Source organism: Fundulus heteroclitus, chromosome 21 (genome assembly GCF_011125445.2).
Source record: "Fundulus heteroclitus isolate FHET01 chromosome 21, MU-UCD_Fhet_4.1, whole genome shotgun sequence".
In the NCBI taxonomy this organism is placed as follows: Eukaryota; Metazoa; Chordata; class Actinopteri; order Cyprinodontiformes; family Fundulidae; genus Fundulus; species Fundulus heteroclitus.
This window is the reverse complement of record NC_046381.1, coordinates 24,857,591-24,885,102: the sequence shown is the minus strand read 5'-3', so window position 1 is coordinate 24,885,102 and position 27,512 is coordinate 24,857,591. Positions and strand designations below refer to the sequence as shown.

The 27,512-nt window shown below is 43.5% G+C and overlaps 1 protein-coding gene across 3 annotated transcripts in view; it reads right to left on the bottom strand.

Annotated features, from left to right (window-relative positions):
- Positions 1–27,512, bottom strand: part of lancl2 (LanC lantibiotic synthetase component C-like 2 (bacterial)) — a 65,193-nt gene extending 37,681 nt beyond the window's left edge. Inside the window, exons 1-4 of one of the 3 annotated variants that reach the window (XM_036125437.1) lie at positions 27,118–27,511; positions 26,021–26,038; positions 20,790–20,994; positions 15,225–15,342 (exon numbers count right to left, since the gene is read on the bottom strand). In XM_036125437.1, the coding sequence (XP_035981330.1) occupies positions 15,225–15,342; positions 20,790–20,954 (283 nt within the window). In that variant the 5' untranslated portion in view covers positions 20,955–20,994; positions 26,021–26,038; positions 27,118–27,511. Of the gene's footprint in view, positions 1–15,224; positions 15,343–20,789; positions 20,995–26,020; positions 26,039–27,117 lie in introns of all 3 variants that reach the window. The other 2 variants (XM_036125438.1, XM_012857096.3) reach the window with 2 other exon arrangements.

The window sequence follows — 27,512 nt, the reverse complement described above, 5'->3', positions numbered from 1 at the left end:
ATACCAGATCAGAGACAGAAAAAGGAAAATCTGTCGACAGGGTGTACAAAAGCAGTGTTAAAGCATGCCACAGCTAAATATCGACCTAAGTTGCACACTACGACAACTAATAAAAGGGAGGTTTCTCAGTGTTATAAGTGTGGCAGCTCTCCATACCATTCCAAACGTGACTGCCCAGCCAATGGGGAAAAATGTCATTTATGTGGGAAAAAGGGACACTATAAGCGGGTGTTTAGAAAGCTCAAGAGTGTATATGCTGTTGAAGAAGATGATTCTTTGTTTTTAGGCAGCATTACGAATGGAGATGAACCTTGGAGGGTGGATGTTGAAATAAATAACAGAAACATCTCATTCAAGATTGACACTGGTGCTGATGTTACGGTTCTGCCATACGCCATGTACAAAGACATCTACAGAGACAAGAGTCCCCCCCTTCTGAAAAAAGCCACCAGGCAGCTGCTGGGACCAGGGAGAAATGCACTGGATATTGTGGGAGTTGCTGAGATGTTAATGAAAAAAGGAGAAAAGGAGATACAAGAAAGTGTGTACATTATGAAACACCTGCAAACTGCACTTTTGGGTAGACCAGCTATTCAGAAGCTGGGGCTGGTAGCTAGATTAAATGAGATAACTGCTGAAACATTAAAAAATAGCTATCCAAAGCTATGCAGTGGTCTGGGAGAGGTGAGACAGCCTTATGCCATCAAACTGAAACCAGGAGCTCAACCCTTTTCATTAAAGACACCCAGAAGGATTCCACTTCCTTTGATGGACAAAGTCAAGCAAGAACTGTCCCGTATGGAAAGTTTGGGTGTGATCAGCAGAATTGAGGAGCCAACTGAGTGGTGTTCAGGAATGGTGGTTGTTTCCAAAAAGACAGGTGCTGTACGCATATGTGTTGACCTCACAAAGCTGAATGAGTCTGTTTGCAGAGAGAAGTATATTCTTCCTTCGGTAGACGAAACACTCGGTAAGCTAGCAGGGGCTTAAGTTTTCAGTAAATTAGATGCTAATATGGGGTTCTGGCAGATCCCTTTAACTGAAGATAATGCAAAATATACGACTTTTATTACACCTTTTGGTCGTTATTATTTTAAACGCCTACCCATTGGTATAGCCTCTGCTCCTGAGCATTTCCAGAACAGAATGGTAACAGAGGTTACATAGGGACTAGATGGTGTCGTTTGCCACATGGACGATGTGTTAGTGTGGGGAAGAACACAGAAGGAGCATGATGTTCGTCTGCATGCCATTCTTGGAAAAATTCAAGAAGCCGGTATTACACTAAACATTGATAAATGTGATCTTTCAAGGCAGAGTGTAACATTTTTGGGCCACATTATCTCCGTTAATGGAGTTAGTCCAGATCCAAATAAAACAGAAGCTGTGAGAAAGATGAAGGAACCAAGAAACGTGAGTGAACTACGAAGCTTCCTTGGAATGGTTAACCAGCTGGGGAAGTTTATTCCACAGTTAGCAGAGCGAGACAAGCCTTTGAGGGATCTCTTGTCAAAGAAAAACTGTTGGATATGGGGAGTTGGTCAGGCCAGAGCATTTAAAGAACTGAAAGAGATGCTTTCATCCCCGCCAGTGTTAGCCATGTATGACACTAACCGGGAATGTAAAGTTTCAGCAGATGCGTCAGCTAATGGTCTGGGGAGCGTGCTGCTTCAAAAATGGGGTCAGGAATGGAGACCTGCGCATATGTGTCACGATCTCTAACACAGACTGAGCAGAGATACGCACAAGTGGAAAAAGAAGCTTTGAGTCTTACCTGGGCTTGTGAAAGGTTCAGTAATTATCTCATTGGCAAACATTTCCAAATGGAGACTAATCATAAACCACTTCTGAGTCTGTTGAGTTCCCAGATGTTAGATGCTCTTCCACCACGTATTCAGCGCTTTAGAATGCGTCTTATGAGATATTCCTATTCCATCTCATATGTGCCAGGAAAACATCTGTGGACAGCTGACACACTGTCACGTAGCCCCATGACAGAAAACTTAACAAAAACTGAAAAAAAGTTGGCAGAAGACTCAAATATTTAAGTGGATAGTGTGATACAAAACTTGCCTGCAAGCACTGGCTACCTTTAAGAGCTGAGAGAGGAGCTAAAAAGGGACAGCATATGTGCCCGGGTGATGCAGCTGTGTGAGGAAGGATGGCCTACACACTTTAACAGTGAACCAGCACTCAGACTGTATTGGGCTGAAAAGGCATTTATTACAGTGAATGATGGTCTTTTGTTAAAAGGAGAAAGACTTGTTATTCCTTCAACGATGAGAAATTATGTGCTCATGAGATTACATGAGGGACATCAGGGAGTAGAGAAATGTCGAGAACGAGCGCAACAGTCAGTGTGGTGGCCTGGACTGAGCCAGCAGCTAAAAGAACTGGTTCTAAAATGCCACACCTGCAACAAGGAGAGAGAAAATCACACTGAGCCACTGATGCCATCACAGTATCCAGACAGACCATGGCAAAAACTTGGGGCTGATCTGTTTACTTTGCAAGGGAAAAATTATATTCTGGTTGTGGATTATGCATCAAGATTTGTGGAAATCGCTCAACTAACTCCCACAAGATCATCAGATGTGATTCCTCACCTGAAATCTGTGTTTGCACGTCACGGCATTCCAGAAGTAATGATCACAGATAATGGTCCTCAGTTTTCCTGTGCTGCTTTTGCTACATTTGCAAAGTTATATGGATTTCGCCATATTACAAGTAGCCCAAGATATCCACAAAGTAACGGGGAAGCTGAACATGCTGTTAAAACAATAAAGAACTTGTTGAAGAAGGCAGCTGATCCATATCTCGCCTTACTCGCCTACAGAGCAACACCACTTTGGAATGGGTACAGTCCAGCAGAGCTCCTTATGGGAAGAAGACTTCGCACAACGGTGCCAACACTTCCATCTTTGTTGAGGCCAGTTCTTCCAAACAGTAAGATTGTTGCTCAAAAAGAAAAGGAGAGAAGAATGAGAGGTGCACAGAGATATGATTCGCGACACAGAGCAAGAGTTCTTAGCAAACTTATTCCAGGACAAGGTGTGTGGATTAAAGACCAAGGTACAAGTGGAGCAGTTTTTACCAGCTATTCTACTCCACGCTCATACATTGTGGAAGGACCCCATGGATCCATTAGATGAAATCGTCGTCATCTGGTTGCCATGGAACCTTCGACAGAGCCAGATGTACCGGAAGGGGATGTTGCTGCAGAACAAATTCAACCGAGTTCTGAAGAACCTCTACAGCAGAGCATTCCTGAACTTTCACCTACTCCTAGAACCAGGTTTGGGAGACGGGTTGTGAAACTAGATAGACTGAACTTGTAGCTAAAGGAAGTAAAATAATTTCTGTAAATATTATGCTAAAAGTTCAAGAATGATTAAATATGTATTTCTGTTTATATTGTTTTTCTAGCTCTAGGTAGAAACAGACCTTCCAGCTATAGAGGCAGAATAATCCTCTAAGGTCTGTTGAATCAATGGTAGTCCACCCATTGATTCTAGAGAGGGGAGATGTGGTGTTAATGTTACACATGGTTAGAAACTACAAATGGCCACCTGTGATGACATCATAAAAGAGCGTCAGACTCAGGTATTCCAGGTGACACTGATTGCTATCAGGAGGCCTAGCTGGAAGTTTGTTGATCTGGGAATAAATCAAGAACGATGACACAGTTTGACTCAGCGCACTCTTTTTAATAATACGACAATGATAACATAATTTAAATTGTGCTTCGCTCAGTCAATTGTAAAAAAGTTATTTTTTATCTAATTTCCTCATTTCTAATCATATTCTCTTATTAAAATCGCAGACTTTTCCCTATTTTTCATGCAAATCCTTGGTGGCGCTTGATAGCGAAGCCAGTGAGGCCGCAGCAAGCGCTGGCTTCCATTCTGTGAATGCATCTTCCTGTCTCTAAATCATAATTCCAATTGTTCAAACAGTTATGAACTGATTTTCCATAACTTAATGTATGTGGATTACGAATTGTTTTTTGGTCATCAAACTGTGTGCAGGTAACATGTTTTCGTATGCTGCTGGGCATAAACGGCAAAGAACTGGTTGTAGGTGTTGCCGGCAGTTCCTTGGCCTCTAGGGGGAGCTCAAGGGGCACCGCTCGTGATCCCAAAACTGTCGAGTGACAGCAAGTTATGGATGTAGTTATGCTAAACAAGTAAAGCACTAAAAATACTCTAAACATACAGCCGGAACAGGACTGATCAAGGAAGGCTTTTCCTCCCTGGCAGTGAGTTTTAAAACTGAAGAAGATAAAGAGAACCTTTACCGGAAAGTGACTGATATTTCTGTGCTGAAAGAGGACTTAATTTATAAGTAGAGGTAAGACAGCGCTAATTATTCATGGTTTGTTTTTCAAATGAAATGTGCGTAATGTGTGTTTTAGTTTTTGAATGAGTTACAAATGCAGAAATCCATCATAACTCATAAACTGTTACCCATCAAATGACAAATAATTTAGTAATTTTTCATCAAAGAATCAATATTTTTTCCATGTCTCTTGGTGAATTGATTTGGCTTTGCCAGTCTCCTTCAGCACTTTGCAATGAGTCTACTCTGTAGAGTGTATATATTTGTAAATCTGACTCTGATGACGTCATTGCCTCACCAGCTATGAACCCTACCGCACGTCACTGGAACACACACACTACACTCCCAGGCACGACCCAGGAGGTGATGCACTTCATTCCTGGGCGCTTAAAAGAATCTGAGACCAGGGCTAGGAACCACCCAAACCCCAGCAAACAAGAGCCCAAGCCCAGCGAGAATTTACGCTTCACTTTTAAGTAAGTTGAACGGACACAGCACTACAATCAGTGTCGCCACATCTGACAGAAAGTTTCCAGCCTAGACACAATGTAAAACACGCCCAAATCTCAACCTCTCTTGAACTCCAGTTAAAAGCAGCATAGATTAGACACAAGACCCGACTGGTAAAATGATCAGACAGCACAGGATTACTTTTTGACTAATCGGTCTGGATGATATAATTGAAATGGAGCTTAAGCGAAAATTCAGACTGAAGAAACTCTATTGCCTACCTCCATCAGTCAGAGACTCATCTGCCTCCGACGCAAGCCAATCAGCTTTGAACTGCTCCTCAAAGCCAATCAGCATCCTGGGTTCATCTTAAAAGAACTCCACATCCTTGTCTCGGCCTTCTCCTCAGCGAGCAAGCGATGGCTGCGCGTGTCTGGTTTGGACTCTGATGACCGGATTCAAGAGACAATAACTTATCCTGAAATCCTCCTGCCATAGGAATACGTCTGGCCGCACATCTTCCTTTCCAACCTCTGTTTTCGTCAGCTCCGATTCCTGGCGCAATGAACTCGCAAGCGACGCAGACACGTCCCAACTCTGCCTAAGTTCCGGTCAGCTTCGCTTCATAGCGCGCCGGGGTCTTTCTCAAACTGATCCCGTGGGGCTGGCTCTTGGTTCGCGGATCCGCCGTCTCATCCGGGACCTTCTCTGGTTTTGATCGGCTTTGCGGCACCACCTTGCCGCTCGTCCCGGCCGCAACTTTTCAGCCAGATCTACTCTCTCATTCACTCGCTAATGTGTTCGGAGCCAGCTCAGGTAATATGTATTCACCCATGTTCGTCCTCTATTCAGGCGAACGTATTTCATTTTACTGTTTGTTTTCGTTTTCTTCTTCTTCTGGTGTTGCCGGTAGCCAGCGGGCTTATGGTGGCATTGCTGCCACCTACTGGTTGGAGTATGAAGTGCATTTTAAATTCAGCAATTGATACCAATCGTTATTAAACCGCTGCAACTCTGGTGCAATTTGGCATCGCTTGGACTGGTCTGTATTGGGTTCAGACTTCTCATTCATGCTGACCAGGCCACTTCTGTGGGGATGGTTTGAGTATTGGGCGATCTTTAACAGCAACTTGCTCATGTATTTAGGGATTGTTTATTTCTTCTTTTAGGTTCAAGAATTCATTCAAGATGAATATCCTGAGAGCATCACTGAAGGTGCTGTTGTCTGGTTGATACCATTTTCAATTACGGATCCTCTCTGCAGGCGTGAGGCTAACTAAAGCTACTAAGCAATGAGATCATCAGTTAGCAGGATGCAGTGCAGAATCTGAATTAAATTATTAAATTTATCCAAACAACATGGAATAAGCTAAATAAGCTAATCGATTCATAACAGCATTTGGTATGCGTTTGGCATTCTACGCATTTATGAGCCAAGCAAACATTATCGATTATGTTTTAAGAAGTGTTACCCGTGTTTAATGGTCCTTCATTTTCTGGTTGTTTTCTTCTTATAGATATTCTTTTCACTATTCCCAGTTGTTTTTCTCAAACCAAACCTGTCAGCCTGCAATTGAATTCTACGTATTGATCTCAACCTAGTTCCAGGATGGCTTTTTGCCTGCAGACAAGCTCTTGAATTCTCGAGATATCAGTTTAATTCTCATATCAGTTATTTCTGAGCGTCAGCTGCTCTCCTCGCTCGGTCACCTCAATCTCGCAGGTGCATCATTTCAAGAGTCACGTTTTTATTTCCAGGCAGCTTGAGCTCACTAATTCCATTCCCTTCCCTCCTTGAACAGGATACTCTGGTTAAGAGTTGCTGTTCTGAACTTTCCTTCTGGTCTGGCATGCTTCTCGTCCGGATTTGAAATATACTTTCTATAATGATGTCTTTTGTCTGTAGATACGTTTAATTTTACGGATGTGCATCCGTAAGTTTTGGGGGATTCTAAAAACAGTTGGTTTGCAGATTTGTGAAATTGTCAAAGAAATCATTAATCTTGTGGCCTTTCATCTAGAGTTATTTCAGCATTCAGGATGTGAGCTGCGCAACAGCCAGTGTTGTAGTACTCGAGTCCGAGACTCGAACTCGAGTCCGAGTCATTAGCTAAATTTAAAGACTCGTGACTTGACTTGGACTTGAGCACTGATGACTCGAACTTGGACTCGGACTCCTACATTCAGATCATTCTGACTCGGAGATTGAGAAAAAGACTCGACTTTTTTTATATCATTAGGCTATAATTTTAATATGTCATTAGAATATTATTTGGTGTATGATTTTAATATCTAAATGTCGTACCGCGCACGTGACGTCACCATCTCATGAGCAACGCCCCTTGCCGCTAAGGTTGGGCAAACAGTGTGAGAGCGCAAGTAGCAACCAGCCATTACACATGCAACAGATACAAGGATATGACCGACTTTACAGCTGTTAAACTTTCACAAAAGGATGTCCAGGCGCCCAGTTTACTGGTAGAACTGTGGAACAACATACCAACGTTCAGCTCAAACGATGGATTGAGTGTCGAGGTCTTAGAAAGACTGGGAAACGGGCCGAGTTGATAGAAAGGTAAGTCGTTGTTTTTCTCCTGCTCGGCGTTCATCTGCCATTTTTTTTTCTGTTTGTAGTCACCGTCCAGGAATCGGTATAAATTTTCCGGCCCGCCGAACAATTTAGTCCGGTCCGGTGGCAAAATGCATTATCATTATCCAACGGCTGTATCTCCTCGCTGCATCGACCGATCTGCTCCAGATTTGTTGTGAGTCATGGGGGAACGCTGCCGAACGCATTTGTGGGAATCGCCCGGTGGACGGACGAGGAAAATGCATGACAGCATCTGCGGTGGCGGCCGGCCGGCGGTGCGCGAACCCAGCCCGCCGGCCGGCACCGCGGCGGTGTGCGAACCCCGCCGGCCGCCCGGAGCCGCGGCGGTGTGCGAACCCCGCCCGCCGGCCGGCACCGCGGTGGTGGCCAATAGGCCGTAGTGCGCTTGGCTGCGAGGGCCGATCGACGCCGCTTGCGGCTTTAACATCCTTCATATGCGGCCTATCAGCATACCTCGAGTCGCTGTTGCACGTTCCATAACAACAATATTTAAAAACCATGGTTAGGAGACGTCTTAGACTTGGAAAAAGCAGTCGTTTTACCGAGTAAAACCAGGGTAACTACAGCGAAAGAGTTATTAGTGCAATGGACTGTTACTGATTCATGTCATACATCACACGTCACGGCATGTTCCTACAACGAACTTGGATCAATAAGTGACTCGACTTGGACTTGACTCGGATGAGTAGTGGACTCGACTCGGACTCGACTCGGATTTTTTTTTTAATGACTTGGACTTGACTCGGACTTGAACACTGGTGACTCGAACCTGGACTCGGACTCGAGGCATAGTGACTTGACTACAACACTGGCAACAGCAGACGCTCGTGGAGCCCAATCGCTGGGCGATGGTTATCATCAGCATGCCTCACATATCTGCTCTGACTTTTCATTCATCTTAGCCGCCTAATGCTCATCTTCAAGGTAATCTAACTGCGAATACTGGTGGTGGATTCAAATCTCATTCAAGTCTCATTAAGCCCGCGTCCTGTCCTGTTCATTCCTTCTTGGTCACTTATTCATTTATGTGCATCATCCCTAAGCATCCTCTGTCATTTATCCTGTCATCCAGGCGTCCCGCCATGCAGTTGTCCTATCATCCTGTTCATTCTTTCATGGTCATTCATTTATTCATTCATTCATGTGCATCACCTATAGGCAACTTCTGTCATTCATCCTGTCAATCGTCTTGTCATTGGTTCTGTTGACAAGGCATCCTGTCCATTGTCCTCTCCTTTGTCATGTCATATGCCATGTTCGTTCCCCGCATACTCCTTGCCATGCTTCCTGCAATGTTCCCTTCTATGCTTCCTGCATGCTCCCTGTGTGTTCCCTGCCATATTTCCCGCCATGCAGCCTTCCCTGCCATACTCCCTGCCATGCCCTCTGCCATGCAGCCTGCCCTGACATGCCCTCTGCCATGTTTCCTTCTATGCTCCTTGGCATGTTTCCTTCTATGCTCCTTGCTATTTTCCCTTCTATGCAGCCTGCAATGCCTCTGCCCTGCCATGCCATGCCCTCTGCACTGCCATGCGGCCCGCTCTGCCATGTTCCCTGCGTTCTCTGCCATGCTCCCTGCCATATTTCCCGCCATGCGGCTTGCCCTGCCATGCGGCCTGCCCTGCCATGTTCCCTGTGTGTTCCCTGCGTTCTCTGTCATACTCCCTGCGTTCTCTGCCATGCTCCCTGCGTTCTCTGCCATGCTCCCTGTGTGTGTTTCCTGCGTTCTGTGCCATACCCCCTGCGTTCTGTGCCATACCCCCTGCGTTCTGTGCCATACCCCCGGCGTTCTCTGCCATACCCCCGGCGTTCTCTGCCATACCCCCGGCGTTCTCTGCCATACCCCCGGCGTTCTCTGCCATGCCCCCGGCGTTCTCTGCCATGCCCCCTGCGTTCTCTGCCATGCTCCCTGTGCGTTCTCTCCAATGCTCCCTGCGTTCTCTGCCATGCTCCCTGCGTTCTCTGCCATGCTCCCTGCGTTCTCTGCCATGCTCCCAGTGTGTTCCTTGCGTTCTCTGCCATACCCCCTGCATTCTCTGCCATGCTCCCAGTGTGTTCCCTGCGTTCTCTGCCATACCCCCTGCGTTCTCTGCCATACCCCCTGCGTTCTCTGCCATACCCCCTGCGTTCTCTGCCATACCCCCTGCGTTCTCTGCCATACCCCCTGCGTTCTCTGCCATACCCCCTGCGTTCTCTGCCATACCCCCTGCGTTCTCTGCCATACCCCCTGCGTTCTCTGCCATACCCCCTGCGTTCTCTGCCATACTCTCAGTGTGTTCCCTGCCATGCTCCCAGTGTGTTCCCTGCGTTCTCTGCCATACCCCCTGCGTTCTGCCATGCTCCCTGCGTTCTCTGCCATGCTCCCTGTGTGTTCCTTGCGTTCCCTGCCATGCTCCCTGTGTGTTCCCTGCGTTCTCTGCCATGCTCCCTGCGTTCTCTGCCATGGTCCCTGCGTTCTCTGCCATGCTCCCTGCGTTCTCTGCCATGCTCCCAGTGTGTTCCCTGCGTTCTCTGCCATACTCCCTGCGTTCTCTGCCATGCTCCCAGTGTGTTCCCTGCGTTCTCTGCCATGCTCCCTGCGTTCTCTGCCATGCTCCCTGCATTCTCTATCAGTGGCGGCTGGTACTAAAAAAACTGAGGGGGGCGCACACAAACAAACAAATGAAAAACAAACAAAACAAATCTTAAAAAATAGCACTATTTGAACATGAGTTTCGCCCTCCTTTCCTTCTGCCCAGCAAATTTCTCAATTATATTCTTGTTAAAGTCAGTCATCTCTGTGACTAGTCTTTTCTCCATTGACAACATGGCCAATGCATTCAGCCTGTCCTGAGTCATTGAGTTTCTCAGAAAAGTCTTGATTCTTTTCAGAGTTGAAAAGCACCTTTCAGCTTCTGCTGTGGTCATGGGTGTGGTGATGAGGATCTTCAAGAGCGTGACAGTTTCTGAAAAGACTTCTTCTAGATTGTTTTCCTGATTTTAATAACATTTGCTGCCATTTTTTAAGGCTGTTTTATGAAATGTGTTACAGCATTTTTGTGGGACAAGATTATACAAAATTCAGTAACCAAATGTTTTATTCCCCATTACCCATAAACTTCAGTATAACTTAAATAATAAAATATCTTGCTGACAAACATTATATCAACATACCTACACAGCATAGACACAACTAAAGGTATTTCTAACTACAAAGCACATCTTCCTAATATATTAAATAACATTACTATAAACCAGTGTAACAGTGATTTTCCACAACAACTCACCTCTGCAGCAATCCTTTCATGGTTTTCTACACTGAGTATCCAACGCTTCTTCACTGGCTGACTACTACCTACACTGCTTTTTACAACCATGGAGTGGGAGAGATCACTTGCCTGCTGCTGAATTTGTAAATTAAGACGATCCGGTCCATGCTTTGTGGATCTGGAGAAGGCATTCGACCGTGTCCCCCGGGGGATCCTGTGGGGGGTACTCCGGGAGTATGGAGTACTGGACCCTTTAATAAGGGCTGTCAGGTCTCTGTACGACCGGTGTCAGAGTCTGGTCCGCATTGCCGGCAGTAAGTCGGACTCGTTTCCGGTGAGAGTTGGACTCCGCCAAGGTTGCCCTTTGTCACCGATTCTGTTCATAACTTTTATGGACAGAATTTCTAGGCGCAGCCAAGGTGTTGAGGGGATCCGTTTTGGTGGCCTTAGGATTGCGTCTCTGCTATTCGCGGATGACGTGGTCCTATTGGCCTCATCAGGGCATGATCTACAGCTCTCACTGGAGCGGTTCGCAGCCGAGTGTGAAGCGGCCGGGATGAAAATCAGTGCCTCCAAATCCGAGACCATGGTCTTGAACCGGAAAAGGGTAGAGTGCCTTCTCCGGGTTGGGGAGAATGTGCTGCCCCTAGTGGAGGAGTTCAAGTATCTTGGGGTCTTGTTCACGAATGAGGGGAAGATGGAGCGGGAGATCGACAGGCGGATTGGTGCAGCGTCTGCTGTGAAGCGGGCGCTGTACCGATCCGTTGTGGTGAAGAGAGAGCTGAGCCAAAAGGCGAAGCTCTCGATTTACCGGTCGATCTACGTTCCTACCCTCATCTATGGTCACGAGCTTTGGGTCGTGACCGAAAGAACGAGATCCCGGATACAAGCGGCTGAAATGAGTTTTCTCCGTAGTGTGTCTGGGCTCTCCCTTAGAGATAGGGTGAGGAGCTCAGTCATCCGGGGAGGACTCAGAGTAGAGCTGCTGCTCCTCCACGTCGAGAGGAGCCAGTTGAGGTGGCTCGGGCATCTGGTCAGGATGCGTCCTGGACGCCTCCCTGGAGGGGTGTTCCGGGCACGTCCCACCGGGAGGAGACCCAGGGGAAGACCCAGGACACGCTGGAGGGACTATGTCTCCCGGCTGGCCTGGGAACGCCTTGGGATTCCTCCTGAGGAGCTGGCCCAAGTGGCTGGGGAGAGGGACGTCTGGGCCTCCCTACTGAAGCTGCTACCCCCGCGACCCGACCCCGGATAAGCGGAAGAAGACGGACGGACGGACGGTCCAAGCTCCTTTATCCTGTTTTTTTTCTTCAAGTGAACGCTTTGTAAAAGCATTTTTTGTAAAGACAAAACAGAATTTTCTCTCATTTTAAAACTACTCCACTTTGCAAACGTAACCGTGAATCAACCTAACGAACTGCAGCTGCGCTGAGTCGAATTGGGGATTGTCCAATCACACAATGTTTTTAAAAAAATTAGCCAGTACTGACACTCTACCAGTAATGACACAACAGAATGGGTGTGTCCGGGACTCAGAGCTATGCGCCCTGTGCAAAAACCCTAGATAACCAATTAAAAGTCAGCCTCAGATCGCGTGCTTGCCCAAGTTGCTGCGCCTACATTCACTCCCATTAGACCGGCGCCCTGCACATAGGAAAGGAAGTGTGCACAATGTGAGCAATTAAATAGAATTATGTATTTACTATTTTAATAAGTTCTAACATGTCTATTGGACACACAGTATGAATAAATACATTTTTAAGTACTTTGCAGTTCAGAAATCATTTATTATCTAAACGATTTAAAGGGGGCGGCGCCCGAGCGCCCCCTACTGGCCAGCCGCCACTGTCTACCATGCTCCCTGCGTTCTCTGCCATGCTCCCTGCGTTCTCTGCCATGCTCCCTGCGTTCTCTGCCATGCTCCCTGCATATTCTATAACATGCTCCCTGTGTGTTCCCTGCCATGCTCCCTGTGGTTCCCTGCCATATTTCCGGCCATGCTCCCTGTGTGTTCCCTCCCATGTCCCCTGCATGCTTCCCGCCTTGCTCCCTGCCATGATTATTCATTCATCACGTGCATCAGCCCGAAACTGACCATTCACCTCACCTTCCACCTCTCCATTAACTTCACCTCATCTTTCCATTCATCTTGTTTAAATTTTGGTTAGCCTTTGCGGCAATGGCCCTCTTTGCTAAGCTTTCACATCTTTTCTCCTTCATTACTCATCCTTCTCCTTCTCTCTGCCTTCTGAACTTGCTGATGCTCTGGCCTGGACCTCGGCATTTTTGGGGGGGAAAATTTCCCTATTCTCATACATCTGCTTATCTACGGTTAAGTATAAATCACTGTTTATGTTCCTGCCGAGGTCCGAGCGCCAAAGTTTAAACTATTGTATCAATAAATTCTTCTAATCGCTTTTCTCTCTTTGTGAGTCTTTAGTTTGAATGATGCGAAAGGCAGAAATACAACCGAAGAACTCTTGCTTACTTCCATTCAATCAGAGGCTTGTTTGCCTCCAATGGAGCAATCGCTTCGAGCCACACCTCCTCGAAGCCCAATCATCATCCAGTGTTCACCTTAAACAGCAACTCCAAATCATCTCTCGGCCTGCTTTTTGGCAAGCGCAAAAACCATTGCACTAATGTCGTATTTCGATTCAGACGTTCCCCTTTGCAAGCCTTTCAGTTCCAAGTATCATCCTGAGACTGACCATCTCTATTCATGCACCTTACCATACACCTCACCTCATCTCCCCATTCATCTCACTCAACTTTGGTAGGCCTTCACGGCAACCGGCCCTGTTTTGGTAGGCCTTCGCTGCAACCGGCCCTGTTTTGGTAAGCCTTCGCAGCTCTTCGCCTTCACAGCACGTTTCCTCTATAGCTCATCCTACTTGTCTCTGTTTTTAGTTTTAATCCAAGTCTCATTGTCTTTCGACCATACAGACGCACCGGCCTCGACCTCGGCAATTTTTAGGGGGAAATATCCCTATTCTCATATGCCTGCTTATGCATATTGAAGTATAATTCAGCGTGAATTTTTCCTGCCGAGGTCTGAGCGGCAAACTCTTAAAATATTGTATCAATAAAATTCTTCTAATTGCCTTTTCTTTCTGTGTGAGTTTTTCAGATTGAATTTGACTTTGTAAAGTGCCTTGAGATGACGTGTTGTGAATTAGTGCTATATAAATAAAATGTATTATGAATTGAATAAAGACCACACCATTAGCGCACAACTGGACTAAAGTAGAGAGAAAACATTACACATGCAGGCTTCCCACCATAACTACCATAACAACTAAACTAGCTTTACAGTCTCTGGTTCTTTCACAGCTTGACTATTGCTCCATTATCTGGTCAAGTGCATCAAAAAAAGTTAATCCGGAACAGAGTGGCTCGCCTTGCACTGGGCTGCCCATTTAGGACCAGGGTAAGTGTGATGCATGAGAGACTGTCGTGGTTTAGAGTGAAGGAAAGACTTTCATGTAGTCTTACGTTATTTTTAAAGAATGTTTTTGACATCTCAAAAACCTGCAAGTCTGTTTACTCAGCTTTTAGCCACCAGTACCTGACATGTATTCAAAACAAGACAAGCTTCACAGAGACATTTTATACCTCCTTTGCCCAGGACTAATGCTTTTATAGTCCAATGTGTACTTTGTAATGTTGAACTGTATGTTTTATAATATATGTTGTACATACAAATGTTTCTGAATTCAAAAATGTATTTTATGGTATGTAATTTAGTATGGATGTACTGGTGGACCTCAAAAAGAGCAGTCTTTTCTATGGTAAAGACTAATGGGGATCCACATTACACAATAAACAAAATATGCAATCAGGCAACCATAGCAACCTTGAGCTGACCAGTAGAACTCAACCCCATTTCGGGTGTTTACAATTAACATTAACAAATACTATTTCACAGTGACAGTTACTATTAATCATTGATGATGGCAGGCTCAACACATTCCACATCTTTCAAAATAAATTAAAATGAGTGCAAGGATTCAGCATTTTCTTAAAATGTAGATTTCTTTTCCTTTTTCTACACAATGACAACTATTTTGATATAAGTTTCTTATTAATTTGTTCTAGACACCTGCCAAATGTTGTGAAAAGCTGGCTCAATGTGTTAAAAAGAAGCCCAGTTAGGTGAAAACCCATCCAAACTGGAAATTCAGACTACACTTCTTTTTTGTTTTTTAGATTTTGGGATTTTACTGATATAATTTTTTTCGTCAGCACTGTAGGAGTGGTCACATGCTCTGCAGAGCCACTGTTCAGCCTGAAGCAAATATAATGTTGGCTGAAATAGTGTGTGTCCCTGTTAAAACAGAATGTCCCTCCTTTAATTTCTTCCTGCTGGGTCTGAATCAACGGCTTTGTCGACCAGGCGACTGCATCCTTCAGCATCTGAACACCGATTACATCACAGCTTCGCCACAAAGGGCATCCCAATTTGAAGAATCCTCCATATGGAGCATTCAAATATACCAGTTCTGGGTCAGCAACGGCACCGAGCCTGGGTCAGCACTGGTATTACTTTGATATAAGAAAATCCTTCTAGAACAGACCTGTCCAGCCGGTGTAAGTGGTGAAGTCATGAGGGTCGGCGGTCTTCAGTCCCTCTTCCATCTGCTGGAGAAGATCTTTGATCTTACTCTGGACCTTCTTCTGAAATGCTGCATGAACCTGAACAGAATAAAGGAAAAACTGCTAGCAACCATGAACTACAACTTCAGTCAGGAGTTAAAAATGGCCATGAGTTTCACTACGTTCAGGCTTTCATCGCGTTATTCGCACCAGTTTGTCCCCAAGGTGGAATGATTAGAATGAGTAAACCTTGTGCACAGTTACTAGACCAGTGAGCATTTTGGCTATATTCTTATTTTATGCACATTTTCAATAAAACAATGAATCTACATCAATGCTTATTAGATTTAAGCTTACCAGGTGATGTATATTTATGTAATGATAGAGGTGAATTAAGGTGTGCATTATTACTATTATTGATACTACTAGGCAGCTTACATTTATTAGAAAAATAGTCACAAAAAAAGAGATTTACCGTAAGCCAAAAATGGTTAGAAGTCCTTGAGAGAGGTGCAACACTCTTGAATTGTGGCAGATTTAAGATTTAAGGACATTATCACTGTAATGCCCGTTCAGACGTGACAAACTGCATGGGAAAATGAGGCAATGTGGTCAAAATGGCCACTAACTCCCATCATGCAACACCGCCAAACGGCCGCCGATCGAGATAAGGTTGCTATGGTGATAACTATAAAACACAGCCGCGCACGGCAATCATCCTTCTTCTTGGCGTTCTGCCAGTCCGAGAAGGAACACAGCTGTTATACTCCGTTGGGATTACCCCCCCACGGCACGTGCTCGATAACTCTTTGCTGGACCGAAGATTACCGAAGCAAAACTTTCCCTGTATTGCTGATACAGGAGGTCGACTTAAAAGTACTTTTACTTTAAAGTCGATTCTTATGAAGACATTTTGAACCCCTTCATGCTTCCAACTGTGTGGAGACAGTCCAACATGACAGTTTCCATAAAGACATGGATCAGCAGGTTTGCTGTGGAAGAACATCCCAGAACACATCTGGGATAAATTAAAGTGGAGGCCTTCTTTTCCAACATCAGTGTGATCACCTTGCAAATGCTCCTGTAGAAGAATGGTGCAAAATCCTTTAAACACCCCCAGAACCTTGCGGACAGCCTTCTCAGCAGAGTTGAAGCTGTGGGCAAGCTGTGGGCATGATGTGGGCATCATGGATTCAAAATGTGACGTCATTTAACTCCAAAAAAATGTTTATTGGTTCTTTGGGAGCCAGTATGGAATCTAAAGTTGAAAGATGAAAAAATGGTGAAAGAGGTTTTTGGAACTAATGATTTACTGGGAAAAAGGGTAGAAAATGGCTGCAATACAGCCAGCTGAACATTCAGCACCTTTTCCTGAATGAGCAGCTTTCTTTTGTAGACAGACAGAACCAAAGCAGACCAGCTCGTCATCACCTGCGGTCTCATTTAATAAAGCTTGCTTACGCACAAAATGGGGCCTGAAACTTGGGTACATCACTCTCCACGAAAAAGTTGGGATCAATAAAAATAAAAAACTTGACGGGAACATGTGCGGTCCTCATGGCAAATCTGACCCAGGCGTACGCTCATTTTGGAGACTGGGGAAACTAAGCTGTCTGCAATCTGAAAAAAAACTATGCTCATTTCATCTGGGTTTTCTACTATCCCATTGCTCTCCCCGGTGATCACCAGGGTGAGATTAATAGATAAATTGTAACAAGATTTATCTTGCAATTACTGTAATTGCATTCAAATACACTCCTGCGTAATGCTGCGTGGAGCGTTGGCACTGCTGGAGGACCTGCAAAAGGGAGCGTTAGGGAACGTGGTGTCAGAGCCCAAAGATTTTCTGATCAATGATGATGACTGGCTAATGAGCCTCTTTAGACTGTATGCATTGCATTCTTCTACAACATACACTCACCGGCCACTTTATTAGGTACCCCATGCTAGTAACGGGTTGGACCCCCTTTTGCCTTCAGAACTGCCTCAATTCTTCGTGGCATAGATTCAACAAGGTGCTGGAAGCATTCCTCAGGGAGTTTGGTCCATATTGATATTATGGCATCACACAGTTGCCGCAGATTTGTCGGCTGCACATCCATGATGCGAATCTCCCATTCCACCACATCCCAAAGATGCTCTATTGGATTGAGATCTGGTGACTGTGGAGGCCATTTGAGTACAGCGAACTCATTGTCATGTTCAAGAAACCAGTCTGAGATGATTCCAGCTTTATGACATGGCGCATTATCCTGCTGAAAGTAGCCATCAGAAGTTGGGTACATTGTGGTCATAAAGGGATGGACATGGTCAGCAACAATACTCAGGTAGGCTGTGGCGTTGCAACGATGCTCATTTGGTACCAAGGGGCCCAAAGAGTGCCAAGAAAATATTCCCCACACCATGACACCACCAACACCAGCCTGACCCGTTGATACAAGGCAGGATGGATCCATGCTTTCATGTTGTAGACGCCAAATTCTGACCCTACCATCCGACTGTCGCAGCAGAAATCGAGACTCATCAGACCAGGCAACGTTTTTCCAATCTTCTATTGTCCAATTTCGATGAGCTTGTGCAAATTGTAGCCTCAGTTTCCTGTTCTTAGCTGAAAGGAGTGGCACCCGATGTGGTCTTCTGCTGCTGTAGCCCATCTGCCTCAAAGTTTGACGTACTGTGCGTTCAGAGATGCTCTTCTGCCCACCTTGGTTGTAACGGGTGGTTATTTGAGTCACTGTTGCCCTTCTATCAGCTCGAACCAGTCTGGCCATTCTCCTCTGACCTCTGGCATCAACAAGGCATTTCTGCCCACAGAACTGCCGCTCACTGGATGTTTTTTCTTTTTCGGACCATTCTCTGTAAACCCTAGAGATGGTTGTGCGTGAAAATCCCAGTAGATTAGCAGTTTCTGAAATACTCAGACCAGCCCTTCTGGCACCAACAATCATACCACGTTCAAAGTCACTCAAATCACCTTTCTTCCCCATACTGATGTTTGGTTTGAACTGCAGGAGATTCTCTTGACCATGTCTACATGCCTAAATGCACTGAGTTGCCGCCATGTGATTGGCTGCTTAGAAATTAAGTGTTAACGAGCAGTTGGACAGGTGTACCTAATAAAGTGGCCGGTGAGTGTACATGGGAAAGTGGCAACAACACCCCAGTTTCTGGATCCAAACCCCAGAGTGCAGAGAAAGCGTGAGCTCACAATGCAGCGCTTGGCTGAACATCCTGTCAGTTTCAAATTGCTTTTTGCTGTGTTTTTGTTTGTTTTGTTATGGGGGGGGGGGGACTCTCTCATCCTTTCCTCTCTGAATGTTGATCTGAACGCACAGACTCAGGGGTATTTCCACACAGAGTAAAGCAGTCATCCAGCTCTTAAAACGGCAATGAAGTTTACTTTTTAACAAGTTCTTTTAATGTGGACACCATCTTTGCTTTTACCTCTGATTTTCACATTTAATAAACTCCTCTCTGTGATTTTTTTTCACTGTTTCTTTACTTTTTCACCGCAGTTGCCACTTCACCATGAAAGAAAAAGGATCAGCTGACCCATTTTTAATACACACTAGTGTTCATAAAGTGCCTTACGTTGTGTATTAATGGTTGAATTTGGGTGTGAGGGCAGAACATGAGGCGGAACCTGACATGCAAATGTTCAAGTACAGCTGTGATCTGTAAAGGGAAATTGTGGATGAGGAGGAAGGTGGTGGGTCAGACCAGCTGTTGGGAGCTGCAACTGCTCAGTTGGAGAGGCTGTGCAGAGTTAATTCATAAATTTCACCGAAAGGACCAACTTGTGGAAAGACCTTGCCTGGGGTATGTGAATGGAACAGAAAGACAACTCAGGTAGATGAGGAGGAGGAGGAAAAATGGAAAACCGTTTTGTATGGGAAAGGAAGAGGTAGTGGTCGAGAAGAAAAGAAAAGAAAAAAGGGTAGGAGGTGGTTTGACAGGGACGTAAACAGGACTTATAGGAAAGTAGCTCAGATGAAGAAAGAGTTGTTCTTTGGAAGGCTGTGAGGGAAGAGCTCAAAAATAATAATAATAATAATAATAATAATAACAACAATAATAATAACAACAATAGTAATAATAATAAGAAGAAGAACAGGGTCACATGAGCCCCATTATGATTCCCAGAGAAATAAAAAAATAAGGCAGGAGAAGTTGAAATAGTGAAAGTGTTGAGAGATGGAAACTTGTTGATAATTTATAAAACCGAGGTTTAAAAAAACCGAGCCATTACATGTTGGGCACAGGGGAAAAAGTGATATAGAGAAAAGTCAGAGGAGAGAACAAAACAGTTAAAGGAGTGATTACAGGAATACCAACTAATGAGGCTCTAGATAGTTAAAAATTAACATGGATGGAGGCAAGGTTAACAATATACAGAGATACTATAAAAACATACAAGGAAAAAGTGTCAAGCATGTCACTTCTCATACAGTTTTCAGAGCAAGCTTTGCCAGAAAGACTTAAAATAGGATATATGAGCTTCCCAGTCAGGCCTTTCATTCTGCCTCCACTCAAATGCTACAGGTGTCAGCGCTATGCAAATGTGGCGGCAGTTTGCAGAGGAAAGGTGCTCAAAATGTGGTGAAGAACACAGAATGGAGGAGTGCAAGGAAGAGGAAGAAGAAAGGGGTTGCAACTGTGGAGGCCAGCACAAAGTTAACTATGGAGGATGTGAGGAAAAAGCACTGGAAACACAACAAATTAAAAACAACCAAAAATATAAGCTGCCTAAAAGCAATGAGGAGCGTTCAAGGACAAATGACATGATAAATAAATCAGGTAGAAAAGCAAGTAAAGTGGAAACAGAAGAAAACTTCACTCCAACACTGGAGAAACCCATTTTATTCACATTCACCCGTTATGCCATCAACTGCACTGATCAAACCAAGCATAAGACAGAAAAAAATAGGAATTATTGCAAGAGGAGCTGAAAAGTTTTTTTGGACTTCAAGAAGTAACTTGGGAAAAGATTGTTAAGAGGTTGGAGAAAGTTGGAAGACCAGGAACGTCTGGTATTTAAACCAGATGTTAATTATTCAAAAGAATGTTTAATAGCTAATGCATAGAGAATATAATGATAGAAAAAAATTAATTGATAGATAAAAAGGGATAATAGTGGTATATGTATTAAATAAGAAAGTAAACAAACATTTAGGAAAGGGAATAGTATTAGACTAAATAGTAATTAAAATATTAGAGCGAGAATAAGATAACTATTATTATCAGTGTAAAACAGTATAGCAAATAAATCTATTAGATAGAATAAAGCCATTTCCACATTTCATACAGTAGGTGGCGGTAATGCACATTTAAGTGTTTTGCCAACCACCGTTAAACATCACAAAGAACCTTTTTTATTTATTTAGTTATTTTGGCGTACATCGTTTTCTTTTTCTTGGCGTACGTACACTTTTAGTAAGGATTCTACGCAACGTTTTACAAATGAGACCCTGGCAACCACGCTAGCAGCAGCTACCGTTAGCCGGCAGAAAAAGCATCAAACATGTAGAAACATGGTGTCACGTGACCTTTCCTTCAGCGTCCAGCGGCTCGTCAGGATCCCGCTCAGCTCCGGCATTCGAGGCGGGCCCTCCCTGCTCCCAGTCCGGGTAGTGGTTGGGGAAAGAGCGCTCCTCCATCTCTGCCTCTGTAGCCGACAGCAGCTTCAGCCGCTTTGACATGTTCTCTCCCATGGCTACGGCGGCTCGGCAGGCCCACTAATCCTCGGCGACGCTGTAGGAGGGGACAGTTTTCATTGCTGGGTGTCAGTTCTTTAACAGGTCATTCTTGGCAATTAAAAAAAAGGAAAACATTAAACCTAAACAGCTGATATTCTCAACAAAAAGGATTTTACTTCCAGCAGCTGGTGGGCAGCAGTTGTAAGACAGTTAGTTGATATAACTAATGGCCCATTATTGTATTTGTTTATAATCATAAACACAAAACCTAGTTTATCTTGATTTAAAATGCAACATTTAAGCAAAACAAACACACGACTGGTGAGTTAGTGGTGTTGTTTATTGGGTAAGAGCGCTTCCATAATAAACTTGCACATAAAAGGATAGTTGTATCCATATTAGTCAGAAGTTGTGCATAACAAACATTTGTAAACTCATAATAATTTAAATCACATTCAAAAGATACAACATACAGTTTAAAGTTACAACTTCAATAACTAATAAATACAAATTTCAAGTTTAAATTTGTGTTTTACTCTTTATGAACACAAACAGCAGCGGCTGCTTGAGAATACGGATTTTTTCTTTGAGAATACAAATTCACAACAGTGGTCTGACGTCACGGTTTCCAAGGCTGGTTAATGGAGCACAGAGTGCGAAGATAGGAGCCGCGCATGCGTTCTTCAGACTGACCGTCTCTGAATGCACCACGGTTGCAGCTTGATTCCAGACAGCGCAGAGCTCACAGTGGTAAGTTAAACACTCCCTTTTCTGCTGCTGTTGTTCTTAAAAAGTACGTTTTCAGATCGTTTGAATCGAGAACATTATACTTTTAAGCTTCCCTATGTGGCCTGTTCACAGAGTTAGTGCGTAATTAATTTTAATAAAAAGTCCGACGTTGAGCGTCTGTGCCAACTGGTAGGTTTTTTAAGATTGACAGCCTATTTCTTACTTTTATCTTTAAAAAACAACAACATTGAGGATGGTAATAAACATGTGATCACGTTGAAATTGTGACTATTTCTGTACAGAATTAAAATGAACACATCATTTTTATATATTAGTAACAGTAAAGGGAGTAGGGTTAAGCTACTTTGTTGCACTTACTAACCTTCACAGCATTGTTCATTAAGGAAAAGTTTTTTTCTGTCTGCCCATCTTTACAGTGATTAATCTATAAATTATGTGCAGTTAGTTCAGTTAATTATTTCAGTTAAATGGTAGAAACACCAGAGAAGGGAAGCCATTTGTTACATTTACTACTATACATTTTACCTTTTCTTTCTTGAGAACTATAATAATCTGCATGTTAACCACATATAGTTTTATGGTGTGAAAAGGTGAGAATTGAAAAAACAATTATGGTAACATTTGGCATGTTTTATTTACAGGAAGAAACAGAAACAAAATATGTGAGGATAAACACTTCTGTGCCGATCCTCCAAATATTTTTTAATGAAGGGGACCTGAAACCAGCCGTCAGGCTAAACAGGGCAACCATCGTCCTCCTCCTTCAGCTGCTGCCCATCAGAAGGTCCATGGATGGCCACTGGCTGGCCTGCAGTGCATCCTATAGGGCAGGGTTCTGCAACCTGTGGCTCTGGAGCCGCAAGTGGCTCTTTGGACCGTCCACAGTGGCCCTTAATAACTTTGGCTATAAATTATGTTTTTATTATGGCATTTAAAAGTAGTAATGATAATAAATGCGTGTTTTGGCAGTTTTTTTTCTTGGAATAATTGTGTTTAATTTTCACAACTGAATGATGCTAAAAGTGTCAGTAATATTTAATTTTAAATCAATGTTTCTTCATTATGTTGGAAACTATTTTTTTTTTACATCATTAGCCAGAAATAACATCCCGCCTATCTTCTTTGTTTAAACCTCAAAATAGACATAAAAGGGCGTTTCTTTAACAATGAAAACACATTTCCTACAGTAGATCTTTATCAAAAATTAGAACTTGTCTTTTTTCAAAAGGCTAAGCAACATTTGCAGCTCTGAGTTAGTTTAATTCCAGTGGACTATAGGCAAAATGGCTCTTTAGACTGTAAAGGTTGCAGGCCCCTGCTATAGGGAAACAGCTTGCCAGTAAGATCTCTTACCTTCTTGTCCTTAAATAGAGCTTACAATGACACACAATTGATACATAGATTATATCAATTGGATAGAAGATTAAGACATATCAGCATATTACCTAAATTACAAGTTAATTTTATATTTGGTACAGGTCAAGTGGAGGCACGCTACAACAGGCACCATGCCAAGGCGAGAAACATCATTGGGCGTGCCTTTGGTGGTCTGAAGACACGGTGGCGTTCCACCTTCTTAAGGGCGCTGAAGGTCCGCCTGACGTTTTCCTCAAAAGTAATCGCCGCCTGCTGCATCCTCCACAATATTTGTATAAAGGCAGGGGACCTTGATGTGGAGGACGAGGAGGTTGATCTAGAGGATGACCATCCGGCGGTTGAAGACAGGAAGCTGCTCCAGCTGGCTGCATGTTTAAGTGAACATGACTACATGCGACCTAACGTAAATCAGTTGTAGTAGTCATGTTCACATGCTGCTTCATTTAATTTTTTTTCACTACCTGTAAAAATACATAAAATAATCAGTAAATTAATTTCCATTCCAACTATTTTTAATTGTAAGTTTGTAGGTGTTGTCTATTTGTATAAGATGTTAATAGAAGTTATTTCTTTGTTTTAAACCACGATAGTAACTTAATTTGTTGAATATGTTACACCTTCATTCTGTTCCAAAGTTAAAACATTTGTCTAAAATAAATCTGTATTTTTTTCAAATATTGTTACTATTGTTTTCTTTCCCTCTTTCTTCTCTCAATTCTTCGTGTCCTCACTCAGAGGAAACTCACTTAGATAGGAAAAACATTTATAGAATTTATTTATTTATAGATTTTATATTAGGGCTGGACGATATAGAAAAAAGCATATTGATAAAATAATGTATATTGATCGATAGATAATAAAAAGATTTAAAACCTGGCTCTTATAATATTGATAAATGACTTACTTTTAATATATCACACACAAACAATCACTATTAAATTCCTATTTAACCAACATTTTTAACCATAACTGATTTTTTTTTTTTATGAAAAATGACTCAACTTAAGAGACCTGGGTGATGTTATTAAATACTGACAAAGAATAAACTAAAGTGACCGGCGCTGTTAGGGAGCGCTGTTAGAGAAAAACTTGCAGCCCGGAACTTTGTATCGCGGATCAAGAGTGGGGAATAATTCTTTGAAGCCAGGTTTTTCATGTCCATCACTATAAAGCATGTTACTGCATGCGTGATGTCCTTACGCCGCCAGGACGCTTTGTCATTTTAACACAAAGAAGGGAGCCCAGTTTAGCTGCTATACCTGCTTTGTTTTGGAAGAACTTCCAGAAGATTCCTAAGAAGATGACGCGGAGTCGCGCAGGGCTAAAACGGCTCACGCTGCTGCGGGTGTGAGCGGCTTACGTGATGAAACAAGTTGGTTGCGTTACCAGACTTTGTTTTTACCGGTTCCTTGCAAGTTTTACAAATCACTGTAGTTTATTTCTGTCAGACTGGCAAACTAGTAAAACCCCGTTTTGGGACAATTTCCCCCACCGCTCCTTGCTGCGACATATTCACGTGCTCTGTGTTGTGGTTTGAGAGGGCGGGGCTTTGTGACGGCGTGCCTGGGTCCGCGATTACGATTGGTTGAGAGGAAGCAGTGACTGCAGCATCAACTAAGAGGAAGGAAGGAAAACAGTCTCTATAATAACTTTTATCGACCCTTTTTCCCCCTTATTGTGCCACACGTCTTTCGATTGATATATATTGTTATTAAATTATCGTCCAGCCCCATTTTATATGCTGCTGTCATCCTTGGGAGACATTTACAATTTATTCCAGCAATTATTGAGTTAATAAAGCAGCACGCGTCAGCCTGATAAACACAAAACTAATAAATCAGACTCTTTTTTTAAATTACGCACCAACTCTGTAAATAGGGAAGCTTAAAAGTATAATGTTCTCGCCTCAAACGATCTGAAAACGTACTTTTGAAGAACAACAACAGCAGAAGAGGGAATGTTTAACTTACCACTGTGATCTCTGCGCTGCCTTCTTCTTCTTCTTCTCTTTTTTTAATGGCGGTTGGCAAACAACTTATAGGTGCATTACCGCCACCTTCCAGAATGGAGTATGGATCAGACACTCTGCGCTGTCTGGAATGAAGCTGCGACCACGGTGCATTCAGAGATGGTGAGTCTGAAGAACGCATGCACGGCTCCTATCTTCGCACTCTGTGCTCCATTAACCAGCCTTGGAAACCGTGACGTCAGACCACTGTTGTGAATTTGTATAGGGTAGTTCACGCGTGACGTCAGCGCTACATCCGGGTCCCGCGGGTAGGCAAAAAGCAGTACTGTTCTCGTCTACTACATGACAAAACGGGTGATTTAGAGCGTACTTTTAGTTCGTTTATTTTTGGAATCTAAGCAATGCCTACGACTTGTGCTCCCGGTTGCATAGAGAGGCATTCCAAATCGTCGGATGTACGTTTCTGTCGTTTACCGAAGGAGGAAGGACGAAGAAAGAAATGGATATTTTCAATGAAAAGAGCGCAGGCAGACACTCCCAATGGACTGGGGGAGCCATCATACTACAACAGAATTTGCAGTCTACACTTCATCTCCGGTATATACAACTTAATTCTGCACTAGTCATTGTTCTACTTAAATAGCGGCGGAGGGGAGGTGGCGATCGCTACACGGGCAACTGTATGTTGTATCTTTTGAATGTGATTTAAATTATTATGAGTTTACAAATGTTTGTTATGCACAACTTCTGACTAATATGGACACAACTATCCTTTTATGTACAAGTTTATTATGGAAGCGCTCTTACCCCATAGTTGTTCTCCACTTGCTATAGAAATTGCAGCTCAGATCTGACAGTAGTAATACCGCCAATGACAGACCGTCATTGACAGTCTATCTAGTTCCTGTCTCCAGTGGTCATTGGAGGCAGGGTACACCTTGGACAGGTCACCAGTTCATCAGGGGAACCAAAGCACAAGTCCTACCTGGGAGCTTTAGAGAGCCTGATACAGAGCAGGGGAGAACATGCAAGAAAGTCAGGCCAGGATTCAAACCCAGGACCTCCTTACAGGGCAACAGTGCTAAGAATTGTGCCACCGTTTAAAAACAAATAGTATTCATCTTCTTGTACTTTCCTATATAAATTATGTGATGCATTTTCGATATTTATGTCCATTATTTACTTCAATTGGGTCATTCATTTTTCTGAAAACAACATACAGAATTCCCTTTAAGAAAACTAAAAAGTAACAGAAAAAACAGTTCAACACACAAAAAGTGGATTGATTAGTTCCAAATGGGCAATAATATGATAATAATATGATAATAATTACTATAACCGGGTTTATGACGCTGTGCTGTTCAGTGTTGGGCAAGTTACTTTGAAAAAGTAATTAGTTATAGTTACTAGTTACTTCTCCCAAAAAGTAACTGAGTTACTAACTGAGTTACTCAACTATAAAAGTAACTAGTTACCAGTAAAAGTAACTATTGCGTTACTTTTTCGTTTCTGGCTTTTTTATTTATTTTTTTACAAATTTTTAGCTGCCATGTCATTTCAATGCAACCGCCCCCCCCCCCCCCCCCCCACACACACACACACACACACACACACATACTCCCCTTTTTGTGTTGAACAGTGAAGTGTGGTGAAAGCAGCTTTAATTCTCCATCACATAACTTTCATATTGTGCATGCGCTATATATAATTGAATTGAATGACAATTTGAAAAAAGATTTTGGGGTTTATTGTTGCCATACTTTTACTTTTGATGACTACAGGAGAAGCAAAGCTTTAGGAAAAAGAACTTCTATGAACATCTCTAAATAATAAAATGGGTTGGTGATCTAAAGGCACTTTAGTTCTCATTCTGGAAAACCACATAAAGTCAGTTAAAGTCACCTTCGATCCATTCGGTTTTAAATGAAAAACGATTGATGAATGTGTTGTTTTTGTTTAGATGTGAGAACAAAGTCAGAATGTGGAAGATGCTCAGTGAAAGGATGCTACAGTGAGATTAGGCAGGCTGCAGGCTGGGATCATAATGCAGGTACTGACAGGCGGAGCTAGAATAGAGCTTACCCGAGCCAACGTGTTCGGCTGTATTTTTTCAGTCCTGACAGCTTCCAAGTGACAGTTTGTCCGGATCGCTGCTTTTCAGCAGCCAGCCTCTGAGCTGGCTCCCTCGGTGTCCCGCTGCAAGCCTCCCCTTGTGCCCGTGGAGTGGAGGGTAGGGACCGCGGTCAGAGCATCACCGTGTCGCTCCCTCCTCCGCATTTTTCCAGCTCCTCGCTGAGCGAACGGAGCAACCTGAGAGCTTAGATCCGCTTAGTAGAATCAGTCCCACCCACCCCAGCTATAAAGACAGGCGCGGCTGGAATAAAGAGCCAAGGCTGTGGAAGGGAGCTCAGCCTCCTGACCGGTCCAGTGTGACAAAAACCCACATCGGTACCCGTCCCTCCCTCCCTCCTCAGCAT